Source organism: Linepithema humile, chromosome 1, assembly GCF_040581485.1.
Source record: "Linepithema humile isolate Giens D197 chromosome 1, Lhum_UNIL_v1.0, whole genome shotgun sequence".
In the NCBI taxonomy this organism is placed as follows: Eukaryota; Metazoa; Arthropoda; class Insecta; order Hymenoptera; family Formicidae; genus Linepithema; species Linepithema humile.
Window position 1 is genome coordinate 46,682,242 of NC_090128.1, and position 14,676 is coordinate 46,696,917.

The 14,676-nt window shown below is 39.5% G+C and overlaps 2 protein-coding genes across 4 annotated transcripts in view; one reads left to right on the top strand and one right to left on the bottom strand.

Moving 5' to 3' along the window:
* Positions 1–12: 12 nt before the first annotated feature.
* LOC105669599 (uncharacterized) lies at positions 13–8,683 on the bottom strand. 3 transcript variants are annotated; one of them, XM_012362648.2, is made up of 15 exons: positions 8,024–8,682; positions 6,809–6,946; positions 6,331–6,527; positions 5,905–6,046; positions 5,689–5,785; positions 5,368–5,562; positions 4,930–5,082; positions 4,579–4,855; positions 4,207–4,485; positions 3,927–4,131; positions 3,568–3,755; positions 3,186–3,478; positions 2,482–2,715; positions 1,513–1,695; positions 13–1,439 (listed from the first exon to the last, which is right to left on the bottom strand). In XM_012362648.2, the coding sequence occupies exons 2-15, from the start codon at positions 6,937–6,939 to the stop codon at positions 1,281–1,283; spliced, it is 2,733 nt and encodes a 910-aa protein (XP_012218071.1). In that variant the 5' UTR covers positions 6,940–6,946; positions 8,024–8,682; the 3' UTR covers positions 13–1,280. The 3 variants fall into 3 exon arrangements, with proteins under 3 accessions (XP_012218071.1, XP_012218074.1, XP_012218075.1); XM_012362651.2 differs by lacking the exon at positions 2,482–2,715 and having other exon boundaries at positions 8,024–8,679; XM_012362652.2 differs by lacking the exons at positions 13–1,439; positions 1,513–1,695 and having other exon boundaries at positions 2,699–2,839; positions 8,024–8,683.
* A 2,071-nt stretch (positions 8,684–10,754) lies between these two features.
* jbug (filamin-type immunoglobulin domains fbug) overlaps positions 10,755–14,676 on the top strand; it is a 32,548-nt gene continuing 28,626 nt past the window's right edge. The window contains exons 1-2 of the mRNA XM_012362566.2: positions 10,755–10,993; positions 13,845–14,224. Coding sequence (XP_012217989.1) covers positions 13,855–14,224 — 370 coding nt within the window. The 5' untranslated portion in view covers positions 10,755–10,993; positions 13,845–13,854. The remainder of the gene's footprint in view (positions 10,994–13,844; positions 14,225–14,676) is intronic.

Genomic DNA, 14,676 nt, shown 5'->3' on the forward strand with positions numbered 1-14,676 from the left:
ATTAATAAAAACTGTGATGCAAGAGACGTTTTATTTTATATTTACATTGATTTAACATCTTGGTTATTTAAATTATTCTATAAAAAAGGAAAGAAAAGAAAATTCATGTTGCAATAGGTAACGCATTACGTATGTTAAAATATAATCAGATAGAAAATCTCGTATAGACATAAAATTTCACTTTGTCCTGATATAAATATATTAATATATGCTTTACGTGTATATTTTGCATGTATATAGTTTTGAAACACTCTTATCATTGCTTATAATGAGAAGCATATAAGTCATAGGACAGATACTTTCACATGTTTCTTTTTAATAATGGAAGACCTCATTTTAATTGATTTACATGCTACCAAACGTATTTTTTATCCTTTGTAGGCCACATTAATCTATTTCCAAAGTTACGATTTTATAGAAGCGACTTACATATATATGTTTTATCTTTATAAAAAAATGTTCTATTACACAATATTTTATTATAAAATACTAAAAGTTTTCCTCTAAAAATCTATTTGCATATTACATGTACGTATGTATGTGTGTAAGAATGTGTATGTGGTATGTGTGTGTATGTATGTATGTTCTCGACTTAAAATTAAATATATATATAGAACGACTTATAAATATTATTTAGTACAAAATATAGTTTAGTATATTGTGCCTCATTAGTTATTGCATGTAACTGTGTTTCAGTTACTCGTTTCATACGAAATAAAACCAGAATTGACTTCTCATACATGACTAGACCGTTATCGCGTGAAAATGCAAAGAATTCACGCTGACTTATGATAGCGTGACATGAACGACAAGTGAACTTCCGATATACGATGCTATTGTTTTCTTTCACAATGTTTCTTAGAAATGTAACGAGTGACGCTTCTAATACAACCTGATTCGACAGCGTGATACAACTGCATTACAAGCTAAAAAATATCGCAGCTACTACATTCTTTTTCTTTTAATCACTTTGATATATTGCCTTGTACTACGAATTGTGCGAGTTTGCCTGATATTATTTTGATATGCTAGACAAGACGACTTTCGAACAGAAAATAAATCGATGAAACTCGTATAATACATTTCTAAAACAACTTGCATAGATTAGAATTAATTCTCGATTTTGTGTTTAACTACAATTAAATACCCGTTTGCTTTTTCTTCTTTTGTTTCTGCGTTTTTCCGCGAAGGGAGTATATACTGATATATTAAGTTTTCAATAGGCTGTCCTCGATCATGGTGGCTAGCACGTCCACCAAAACGGACAGCATCGTGTCGGGCTAAGGACTCGGTTTGTCCATACCAATAATCTCCTCGAAGAGGGTGTTCTTGCCTTCTACCCGCTCTTCAATCGTCTGCACGGCGTACCTTAGCGTCGCGGCGGCCAGATCGCCCACCGACCAACGTCTGTCCATCAGAACTCTGGTCACCGTGTCTAACTGAAATTCCGAATTTAAAGGAGTAAAGAATTTGCGCGATGAAAAATGGCGCTAATTTTTTTCTTTTTTTTACCTTAGACAGACTAGGATTGCCGGAAGTGTAATAGATTAGTCTTGGCGCGCCCGCGAGGGAAGAAGCAAGCCATTGAATAACGAGTTTCAATTGCGGATTACCCTTGAATCTAGTTCCGCATCCCCAGTTACCGGTGGCTACCGGCAGTAAACCTCCCCCCTGAGGACTGTTCTCGCGAGGCAACTATGCACACAATAACACAGTCTATTATAAATTATTTTACCGCTGTGTCGGTCCTCTCTGTCATAAACATATGATATCATAATTAGTAATCGTGTAATTAGTAAAGATCTTGTAGCGAATTTGGTTGGACGCGCATTAAAGTATACAAATTCATGTAAAAGTATATACGCGTAATAACATGAACGAATGAAATATTTTACTGGGATTGTTTTTCACACAGTATATTTGAAAGAGAGTGTTTTTATAATTAGATAGATTGAAATGTACAACAAACGCTTTAATCTTCACCAGTGCGCGTCCAATCAAATTCGCCATGAAACTCGTTGAGAGTGTGACGTCGCTAAAGATAGGTGTAACGTAATATACAAAGCTAAAAGGGTTATTGTCGTTTAGTTGACACAAAGAATTGCATTGTCTTTTATTACACACAATAATAAGAGAGATAAATATTTTGGCTTGGTTAATATTCAATAGAATGAAGCGAGAGACACGAGTGAAGAACTATAAATTGGATAAATTGAGAGACAGATAAATATATTATTAGTTACATATGTCAGATGAGAAGCTGATCTCACAATCAGGTCGTCCGTCATGCATCAAGTCGAGAGAAGGAATACGAAATCTCGAACAGATTTATCACGATGACGTATTACGTTGCGTTTTGAAGAGTCTCGAGTTACAGAATGCGCTCTTTCCCCAAGCAATTTTAAATACAGATGATTCAACACAGTTGCTGCCTCATGCATTGCGATTATACACGTAATGCGATCAAGTCATCAGAATCACCTCCAGAACACCGAGCGTGTTCACTTCGCGCGATTTACACTCGTTTGCCGTTCGGCTTGACTCGAGCACAGGCGGCGTAGACAGGCGCACGATCGTTTGATCATCGACCAATGTTTGAAACACTTCCGACGTGAATGTGACAGCCCAAAGTTTCCTATGTTGGACATCCTTAGTTTCTCTTACCATCTCGCTTGAGGCATCCTCGTAAAGATCTACATCTTCCAACTCAGACACCTGTATAGTATTTCGGCTGCCTGTAGCCCAAACTTGAAACTTTCGTTCAACCGGATTTTTATTCTGTGTTAGGTTTATTCAAACAAACCGATTCGGACTGTCTCTCACTCCATCTTAATGCTCGCTACAAGGTTTTTTATATTACAAGCGTTTGTACTTTTATTTCGTAAAAAACAATTAAAAATATATTAAGTTTATTAATTTTTTGGCTCCAAAAGAAAGCAGTTAGATAAAAAAACTCCGATTTTTAATTTGTGATTCGATGTCTATTTGAAAATTAAAATAACAGTGGAATGGTAAGTTTCTCGACTCAAGTGCTTGTTTTTTTCAGACGTTAAGAAATGGCGAAAACATTTCAACTCATTTCTGCAAAATGTGATAAGTTTTATCTAGTTTAAAAGAATGAATAAAAATCTTTCTAATTCAGTTGTTTGTTGACAGTAAGTCTGTAAGAACTTATCACTGCTTACCGATTGCTGTCTTCGGTTTTTCTGTCGGGCGAGCTCCAAGCTGAGACTCCTGACAGCTAGAGCCAGTTTGTGTTGTTGATTCACGTCGTTCGTGTCGATGAACGGCTGCGGCTCGCCCTCCTGAACCGGCACGCCGGCAAATGACTCGCTCAACGCGCGCTTCAGGAGCGAACCGGCGAATCGTACGACGGCCCGGTCTCTCGCGTCTAGTTCCCGACTCTCGTCCGTCACTATCGGATCCTCCAACCACTTTGACAATTGCTCGTAAACCTCCTCCAGCTCGGAACAGAAATCTGCATGTGTAAAAGTTCGGACTCTTTAACTTCATCTTGCCGAGAACAAAACGTCATTCGTTCGCAATAGATCTTATTCGAATACTCGCCAGAATTGTACTCTGTGCTAAAACTATACTTGCTACTCGCACTTGTGTCCTTCCGTTGAAACATGGGTCCTTGACTCTGCCGGAATCGGCCCAGCCACTTTTGCTCGGCCTCCAGAGATTCCTTCAGGAACTCCTCATCCACTGTCTCGTCTCGCAAGACAAAACCCCTCGAGCCGCCTCTTCTCACCCTGTAATATTGCATTTGTATTGTACAAAAATAAATTAATAAAATGACGTCTGAATGAAAATTAATACACCAATATTTTTTATTTCACAATATTAATAATTAAACCGTCTCGTTCGTTATCTTTTGTTATTACATATTACGCCTGTTTACCTGTTCATAAATTTTGACTCACTTGATATCTTGATCACCGACATGGCTACCGCTGACACTTATACCAACGGCGTAACTGCTCTCACCGGAAGAGGTGTTCGACGAAGTCGCCCCGGTCGCCGTGCTCTCCCGCTTCAAAGCGTCTTTCAGCCGCTGCGCAAAAGTTCCTCTTCGCTCAGGTGTATCTAATTGTGCGCTATAGAGTTTCGTGAGCTTTTCCTCTTCCTCTGAAAACCGTTCATAGAAAAATAATTCATCATTAAATCATTCCAGATTTATTTCGAGTGTAAACGTACGCATACCAGGTTCTTCATCGATCGTTTCTTTGGCGCTGTGAAAACTGTCTGTACTTTGACTGTTGCAACTGCTGTAGACTGACATCTGGCCGAGCGACTTCCGTGTCACTGGCAGAACCTCACCGCTCGACCCGAGCACGATGAATCGATTCCTGCGATTCGTACAGCTCGCATCCTTGCATACTTTGTGAGGGCTTGGTGGCCTCATTGATTTACCATTAGGCCTGGTGCGCATTTCCGCCGCGCTCTCTAATTTGCAGCACTCATCGTGCGGAGGCTGCTTATCTGCGAAGAAGAAAAGATACGTATTACAAAGACGCCAGAAGAGTGATTTAAATAACTTGTAGAAATTGTGTATCGTCTTTCGCGTTCTCCCACCTATCTTGGAATTACTGCTCGCCGCGAAAACTTTGTCCTCGCCTTCCGTTTCCGGCGGGGTGCTGCTAAAACTCTCGCCGATCGGCGACAATCTGCGCGAACCCAAACCAATTTCCGTCTCTGAATCCGTCTTAATTGGATCGGTCGGGCTACCGGGCACGTGCCTCTGGCGAAAGCCCAGCAGCGATTTGTTCATCTCCCGCAGGATGTTGTCTTCCTCGAACTGCGTAAGCGGCAACCGCGAATAGTCCTCGGGGTCTATGCAGCACACCGTTACCTGCGCTCGAGAAACTATACGATTGTTTACCTTACCGTCGTGAATACGCGCGAAACAAGACTCTCTTCACTCACCACGTTCGGCTTCGAGATACCCTCAAAGATCGCCTTGTGCCGCGGATCGTTTATTCTCGACATGTGTCTCACACCCTCGATTATTAGTACTTCGTTGTCTTCTAAGGCCTCGACGGATAGTATCGCGGCGAGCATCTCCGGATGCGTCGCCACCTAGAAAAAAAAACAAAACAAATACCTGGACAAATAAAAAATCACAATTTTGTGTAGCCTTAAGTATCTCATTGGCAAAATACAAAACAAAAGAATTTGAGAATGTATAATATGATTTAAATTATGCATATAGAATGTTTTTTTGCCTCAAACATAAAAATAAGATGAATATTTGTTGGAATAAAAATTGTTAATTTTGAAAATTAAGCCTATTAAATGTACAACTTATTGCCACGCTAATTAACGTCAAGCATACGAATTTTTATAATAGCTTGTCTTAATTACATGTACAGTCTCCTGCGTGACATCGTCATCGAGCACTCCGCCACCGATTTTAGCGTTCGCGAAGCAAACTTGCAGTACTTTGCATTCTGTCTCGATTCTCTCCAGCCGACCCTCGTGACGTATCGTCAACGGACACAGAGGTGTGTTACTTTCCAGCCAATCTTCGATGGTCAACCATTGTTTAGACGTCATTACCTGCGAATTCAGAAAAAGCATTTTGTATACTGCAAATTATCTTCTTAATAAAAAAAAAAAAAAAAGAAAATCTTTAACATTTGAAATAATGGCTGCTACATGAATTAAAAGAAATTTGTCGCGTACCTGTCTAGAAATGATCAGACGACCGTCGAGTGCTTGTTCCATCTCGAGATAATTATAATAATGAAAAATGCTTTTGAGTTTGGCTTTCTGTGCGTTTCTGAAAAACGGAAAATTGAAATATATAATAAAGTATAAATTTGTAATTTTTTTTTTTTGTTTAATTTAAAGTAGTCGATAAGTTTCTTTAAGGATTTAATCTGCTCTGTAGTCACTCACTTGTGAAGATGCCTGAAGAAGTTTGTAAAGTTGAAATCGCGCAACGTGGGGTGAGTCTTCGCGGTTCTTTTTGGGTACGTTGAGAAGAACGCGTTTGCAATTAAGGAGGAGACGAAAGCGTAAGTGTATTCGACGCTATCACCTATGTAGAATAAATTAATTCGTATCGCATCATCTCTATTTTAATATTTTATATTTATTTATTTATATGATCTAAACATTTAATGAGAATGTTTAAAATAATTTCGAAAGCATGTTAAAAAATAAAAAATATATATATATTACGAGGGAAAATCAACAAGTAAAGAAACATTTTCAATTGATTTTAGGAATGGAAAAAGCCCCCTTTATTTTTTTAGTTCGTCTAGTATTTTCTAATTTTCGCGAGATTATCGTGAGAAATATCGAATCTTATGATAACGATACCTTGCTGTTGGAGACTAAAGTGTAGACCTTGTGGAGGTTTAGTAAACTTTAAGGCCTTCGCCCTTTCCACCATCTGCGGTATTGTCTTCGTGAACACCTGCTCTCTTTCTGCTAGATCAAGGTCTTTATCTAGGAAAGTCGCCAACTTGGAGAACAGGTTGGAGTCTTGCACGTCTTCCTCGGGATCGAGGCTTATACTAAATAACAAATGCTATTTTTAAAAAGCCACAACAACCGTGGGAATATTCATGAAAATCTAGAATTACATCTTTATTCATTGTTTTTTACAATTATTATTGAAAGAATAGTATTAGAATTATGTTATGAATAGTAATAGTCATATTAGATTAGATAATAATTCTGATTTATTTTTTATTCTTTATTTACTTGAATTTATATGAGAATCTAAATCTTGGAAAAACAAATACATAGCTTAGAGAACAATGAATAAGAATAACAAGAAAAATGTTATTCGTACTTGCACATGTCATGTAATCGTTGCATCGCGTCTATTAGGTCCTCGGAATTCTTGGCCAAGGCAGCTTTGTCTAATTGCTTTACAACAGCCGGCCACCAAGGCAAATCACATGGTAACATTACTAGAGCCATTGTGGATCTGCGAAACAAGCAAGTGCAGAAAAGTAATGAGCGGATGTATAAGTTGCGAACTGTTACAACATATCACGCGAATGTTCAAGTTAGTACGATGCTATGCAATTTTTAATGCAATCAGCCTGAGCACAACCATGCTTTGAAAATGCGTTAATCGATTTAAATTTATAGTTAGCGTGATATGTCAAAGTTATGTGTGATGGACGCGCCAAAGTAGCGCGATCGTAAAATAAAGCCGGCCAGGGTAGCTAATCGTTTCCTCCTTACTCATAAATCTCTCGTCCCATAATCATCCGACGCATTTGCATATACGATACAATCGAGATTTCTTTATTGATTATTTTTATGTCCCTCTTTTAAATTTCACGTGACTTACACGTGTAGAAATTGATCTTTATGATGGGAAAATTGAAATAAAATCGAATCTAATCTCATAAGATGTACTAATTAATAGATATTATTCTTGAATCTTTCTTCTTCAAAGGCTGCTTACAAATTTAGCAATTATTCTCCGATTTCACGTTGAAATGTTTAAAATTTTAAATGTTTACCTTTTAGCTAAAGTCTATTATCTTAAATTTTTAGATTTTAATTTGCAAATTTTAAAATCTCTAATGCGTTTATATTTTCAATATTGATTTCAACGCCTCAATTTTATATTTGATAAATCACATGTAAAAAGTTTTGTCAAAATTTTTAAAAGTAGGAAGATTTAAGAATAATTACTGCTAACGTATTTAATAATAAAAGATATTAGATTTTAGTTATAAATTCAATTTCTCCACCGTAAAGGTCGATTATTTTCTTGATTATTGCAATCGAGCTTTTTGCAATCCTATTTCGCTAATCAAGTGTCATTGTTCGTAATCCCTCTTGGAAAACGCTGACTGTGCACGCAGGCGCATGTACAGGAGGGTTGGCTGGTTAGTAACCTCTGTTCACACGAGGCGAATATAATTAGTCCCTCTTTCACTCGGGAGGGAATTCACCGGCTTGGTCAACGGGACCATGTCGGCGAACAAGCGAGCGAGCGGTGACACAGCCTCACGGATCTCCAGCAGCGATTCGTTTACATAATCACCTCCTTTATCCGTCGCGGCCTCGCCGGATCAGCTGATGCGTATAAACGGAGTCACGTCTCGCGCCCCGTTGCCGCGAGGACGCCGCGCTCGATCACCGACGACGACGACGACGACGACGATCTCGGCGTCCTAGTATCCACGAGACGCCGGCGCATAGTCGGGACACAGCAAATATTTGCGCTCCTTATCGCCTGGCTGTCTAAACTACCCCTCGAATCTCAATATCTCCAAGTAAGAGAGATTTCCAAGTAACGAGATTAATAGCCGAGATTGCTTCCTGCCGAATTCTCGAAACAATCTTCGTTCTTTCGCGACACCGTCTCGAATAAATTCTCGACGATTCTGGATTTTCCTTTCGCGATTCACGAACTTCACGGAGCTCGCGATCTCTTCGACGCTCGAATCGTGGGAGCTGGTGCCCGCGTGATCCTCGAATGCTTTCCGGCTGTCTCGTCATTGACTGTCCGCGTTACTCTGCTCGTTTGCAATCGTCGGGCTGTCCGCAGATTCCTTTGAGAAATTCAAAAGAGTGCGAAACGCTTCTCGCATTACCCTTCACCGGCTCGATTGATCGCTGTCGCGGCCGCAGCAAAACGAAATCGAGACGGCAGCACGAGTGGCCGCCCGTTACTACTGCCGCCGCACCGTTCGTCGTTCGTAACTACTGCCGTCGCGCCGCACGCCCCCTCGCAAGCTCCCGTCATTTTTGTCGGCACTCTGCTCACCGTGAGCGTCGGTTGGCGTCGCACTCGTTATTTATAGAAAGCGGCGCCGGCGCCCTGCCAAACTCTATATGTATAGACGCGATATGGTGTAGCGTAAGTCAAAAACTGACCGAGTCACCGTGGTCGAATCGTTGGGCAAAAAAATGGGCAATCACACTTTTGCGATTAAAGCTCCGAAAAAAGCATACAAGTATGTATCACTAAAGCTTTATTTTATAGTTTAACGAATGTATAACGAATGTGAAGCTTGCAATTTCTCTTTTAGGACAAATTGAAACTTTTTTAATATAACAATTTGTTGTATAATTAATCTAATCTTAATAGCAGTTAATTTGAGAGTGCGCTCTTATTCGAGTTTAATTTTGCGAAACAAATTGCGAATTTAAGCGATAGAGCGATCCTCTCGGCGTTTATTATTAAAATCCAAAGCTGTTTACAAGATTCTACAGAACATTATTAAAACGTTTAATCTGTAATAGAAGTCGTTTATACGCGCGTCAGTCCCTTAACCTTATTTATTTTAAAATTAGAATCAATCAACTCTCGCATTCTGAAAGAGCGGGCCCCTTCAGGCCCCTTCAACAGTCTTTTTCTAAGACTGATTAAATATCGGTACAGAAGAGTACTTCTGCACCGATAGTAGGTTGTAGAAGTTTTATAAACATTGCGCGCTTTAGCGAACAGAATAGAGGAATACAATATTCGCTATATCAAAAACACTACAGTGATAAATGCTTTCATTACAATGTAGAAATTTAAATAATCGCTATCTTCCTTGAGCATCAATCAATCTTCAACAAAGATGCATCTTTCTTGACTTGGTGAGAAAAGCTGGTAATTTGATACTGAGCTAACAGTTGCAACTATATTGGCAGCTCGCCATTAGCAGCCTTGTGCCGGATTTATTCGATGTTTACTCATAACTATTTATACGCGTTACACATTTGTATATAGATGTTTTAACATAGTCATAAAATATAATATGGCATTGTAATATGGCTTATAATAATTACAATATTAATAATATTTTTGCGGCACACACACAACCTTCCTATCAGATATAATATTATATTATTGCTTTTGGATAGTCACAATGTTGAAATATAATATTATATCATATGTTGTAAATTGACTAATTTATTTTGCAACAGGTAATGTCGAGCATTTTATCCTACTGTTGCGCTGCGACAAAGGCGAATAAATTAGAGCGTTTCGAAATGTGTCGAGAGTGGGCTGAGCTTTTGGATCGGCGCGGCCGCTCGCGCGGAGACATCAACGACCGATCGAGAGAGCTTAATTGGAGAGTTTAATTCGCATAATTGAAATTGAAATCTTTGTCGCTGCGTCATACAGTTCACTGCAAAATTTTATTGCGTTAGCCGTAATAATATTGTAAATAATAATCACGTTGTATAATATTAACATTAGTTTTCTGTGTTGTAGATAAATGAGTATTACGCTGCGCCATTATAATCATATTAAGGAGTCTCTCTTCTTCGATTAGAGCCGTACTGACGTCACAAACGCGCCAGATAAGGCGTGAAATGTGTAAACACCGACATTCATTAATACATCGCTCGCCAGGTTCGATGCGGGTAAATGCTCCTGTTTGTATGCAGCAAACGATGATTATGGTTCTGGCAGGTGCCACCACCTTGCGGTATGATTTCCGCACTTTTGCCTAGAATTCAACCAAGTATCTAGCATTATTTGTCGAATGCTAACTGTGAATCGGAATAAGCGCAGTAGAAAAAGATGTATGCATGTATATATCAAATCCATCTACGCGACAGGTACAGATATAATATGAAAATTTTCACTTTGTACACACAATATTTGTTCTCGTGACGCATCCAACAATTATTTCAAGAAAAAAATTTGTATTTCTTGTAAACAAGTGATCGGATTGCCATGAGGCGCCATATGGTTTGTCGTCTACGGCCCTGCTGCTATTATAATCGTCCCGTACCCCACGATCCTACAACGGCGATTGTGGGGAACCATGGAGAACTGGCGGAGAACGCGCAAGGAAGGGGTCTCCACGTCGGTTCAGTGAGCTCACGCACATCGAAGACTCGTCAACGCAACTCGGCGCCGCGACGGCACATCCAAAAATGGCGTTCTTCGCATAGCATAACTCGTCGTCGTCGTTGTCGTCGCCGACATTCGACAATACCGTCACAATCCGCTCGGTGGAGCTTGAGCGATCAGCCTGATAGAGCAGGAGGGCGCGCCAAGTCCAACGTAAATATACAAGTTCGCATGCCGTGCGTTCCTATGTCCTGCGTGCCGCGCGATTACGTGAGTGGGTGGATGCATGATACGCGCCGTTGTGTTGTGTGCATGTATTTCCGTTGAAATGAGCGACGACGAGTATCCTCCAGATATGCGTGACGTCCTGGAGTTCTACGTCGTTCTCATGAATTACGCCTAGGCTGATGAACGGTGGGCGGGCGGAGGCACTCCAATTTATTAGAATGCATGCAAAAGTTGCTTCAATGATAAAACTACGGGGATGTTTATTGGAATAATTGTAGAACTTTTAGATAAAGATTAATGTTATTGAGCTGCACGTTTAAGAATTGCAAAGACCTGTCGAGCACAAGACAAACGAGACAACAACGAACAAAATAATGATTTGAAGATTTACGACTCTGTACAATCTAAAATTCTAAAATCTACGATTACCGAGACTTTGAACGATCTATGATTTATGATTCCACGCAAACAATAATTCGTGGAGTCAAGAATTTCAAATACCCGTGGTATTAAAGATGTGTAAATTAAAAAATGTATAGCATTGAGAATTCATTTTTCACTCGAATCTTTTTCTAGTTATGCGAAATTTCATACATTTGTGAAAATCTATAAAATAAGGAATTTATTGTATTAGAAACACCAGGAATCACGATGTATACAGAAATAATTATAGTTTGAAGACGTAATTTTGGATTTTTGGAAGGAGGAACTTTTAACGATTTGTCTATCAACCAGGGATATCTGTTCGAATATTTTAGTCTATCAGAAAGATATTGGATAAAAAGGAGACAAAAAATGTATGAAGCAAGATTTCGGAAATATCATTCTTCGTTTAAATAACATTCTGATAAATGGAGTTTTATTGTTGCACAGTGCGCCGTTCTTTTAATCTCAATTTTTTTTAATTAAGCTAATGAATGGAGTAATGAAGGTGTTAAGAAGTGGTCGCAAATTTTCTAGTAACGTTCTCGTTGATTGACACAAATGACACGAGCCAAGATCGTGCGTGATTCGTGAGTGCGTGTGTTCACGGTGAACAAAATTTGAGAACGCGGTGAAAGTCGCGCACGCGGTATTATCGTTTGTTAGTGAATTCGATTCGCGAGTGTCGTTTATGTATGGGTGCGCGAGAGCGATTTTTATTTAAGTTTGCCTGACACGTTCTAATAAGCGTCGAGAGATTTTTCTTACTCTGCATCGGTCTGCGCGATGTTTTATTTATATATCTGAAAAGATATATTATAGCTACGCTTCTTTTGCGTCAAATTTTCTCAGAGTATTTTTTATCACATGTCAATTATGCTTTATTTTATTAAAATCATTAAGCCGCGCAGCTTTAAATCGAATAATCCTCTATTTCATAGAGTTTTATAATTTATGTAAAAACATGAAACGGTTAGACACTTGGATTTGATATGTATTGAATGCTTTTTTGGCGTTCTTCAAGAGTTACAATATTTATTAATCGTTGGAGATTCTTCGTGGTTCACCGTAAATTTTTACCCACTTACGCAAGCGTTACCGGTCAGACGAGCTTTTGAGACAACAATGATGTCATCGCTGCGATGTATCACGCTGAAATATAACTCATCGTTCATGCATAGCTGTGCAAAAATTGAAAAGCATAGTTTGTGATCAGAGAGTTGTCTCGATGCAATTTACACAGTCAATATACATAATTTCTAAAATAGTAAAACTCTTAGGATACTTCAATACAACGAAACATTAAGACGTATCGTTTTACTTATTAATCAATACCAGAAATACGAATTATTAGACATGAGAACTTTGTTCTTCGATAATATCTCAATGCATTGTAATTTTTACAGCGGCTAAAAAATAATCTAAATTTGATGTAAAGTTGTTTAGCTATTCGATACGATAGCATCGAAGAAACCCGCATGTCGTCTCGTCGCAATTAGCGAATTATAATAATATCTTGCTTCGCAAATTTTTACTACCGACAAAAGTAGATCGTCGCGGCTCCAAAACTAAAACATTCGTAATAATTGTTTCTCATTATTTCATGCGGTAGCAACGCATTTCATGTGCCGTTTCGTTGTAATTGGCGAATTCCGTTTCAACGCTTTCTTACGCCGGTTCTCCCCTTGACTGGGATTTGAACGGATCGCCGCTGAAAATTAGCGTAGAAGTGGCGAATGAGAAATGCAGCGAATTTGTGTCGCGTGAGGATAGACGCGGAAATAGATTATGCAAGCGATATCGGATAGTTATATTCGCGACGAACGGTGTCGCAGGTGTGTGTGTGTACCGGTACTTTCACCGCGAAATTCTCGCGTTAATCTTCCTCGTTTGATCGTGAATGCACAATACATCACCGCCGCCTATTTTTCAGCGCAGTAAATTGAGTTTCTCGTAGCGAGACGACCTTAAAGGTCGCATTCACAGGTGGTTTACTGAAACGCTTGAGCATCTAGCGCGTACAATTAACTATTTCACAATTTATCGCTTATTTACTGTTCTATAATACATTCTTCTCTGCAATATGCTTAATTAAATCAGTAAATTAGCAGTCGTATCAATAAACGCACGAGAGATATACTTATTCGTAAACACTTGCAGCTGTAACATGTAACAATTTTATTTTATTTTTTAAGTTTTTAAATTTAATTCAGTACGACTTTGATAAATCTTTGAATACACGTATAAATATCTCTTTAAGAGCTTTTTTTTTTTAATCTTCAGGCGACCTGATTAAATCTTTAATTAAAGACGAAGGCGAAGCAAAGCGTGAAATTATCAATAAGAATCCTACTCGATCGATTGTATGCAGGATTAATTAACGAGTCCGCGATTAATCGCATGATTTTTTTAGGAACGCGAGAATGCAGTCGACCGAGCAGCTGCGACCGGAGCAACTCGTGGGCTTGGTGGCCCGCTCGGCCGAGGGCACGGCTGCCAAGGGCATGCCGATCAAGGGCCACGAGGATCTCTGGGTGGAAATCCAGGCCAACACCTTTCGGAACTGGGTGAACGAGCATCTGAAACACGCCGACGATGCGGGCGGTGGTCCTGTGCTGGATCTTGCCGAGGATTTCCGGGACGGCACGCGCCTTTGCGCCCTGGTTGAAGTCCTCACGCAACGCCGCCTACCGCGATGGAACCCGCGTCCAGCGAACCAACACCACCACCTGGAGAACGTATCCACGGCACTGCAGGCGATCGAAGCCGATGGCGTTAAGCTTGTCAATATTGGTGAGTAAAATTTGATTGCTCCTTGTGTGTCAAAAGTGAAATCATTGGGATGCACTAAATGCAATTGTGCATCTTGAGATCAAAGATTGAATAATTTTGTCATCAAAAGTAAAATTATTTTAACACGTAAAATAGATAGTTTACATGGAAAACTTTACGGTACTTTGTAGACAATATCGAATATGATAGAAAAAACGAGGACAGTTGCAACGCTCGAATTTCTGCACAATGCAGAGAAAAAATACCGCGTTTTATAGAGATCGACGAGAATTGCAAAGGTAAAACGCGAGACGAAGGCCGACTGTCCGTCCACGGTCGCGCCAGACCGTCAAGGCGTTACGCGCGCTCAACGTCCAATTACGCTTCGTAATTGGAACGACGGGCGATCGTTAGGACTCGCATCTACAATGTGTCTCAAAGTATCCAATTCGTTATAATTCGCATAAGAATTA

Coding starts and splice junctions, on each gene's coding strand:
- LOC105669599 (XM_012362648.2), bottom strand. CDS start 6,939: ATGGCTCTAGTAATGTTACCATGTGATTTGCCTTGGTGGCCGGCTGTT. Junction 4,856..4,929: donor GTATCTCGAAGCCGAACGTG/GTGAGTGAAGAG, acceptor TCTCGAGCGCAG/GTAACGGTGTGCTGCATAGA. Junction 3,479..3,567: donor TAGCACAGAGTACAATTCTG/GCGAGTATTCGA, acceptor TTACACATGCAG/ATTTCTGTTCCGAGCTGGAG.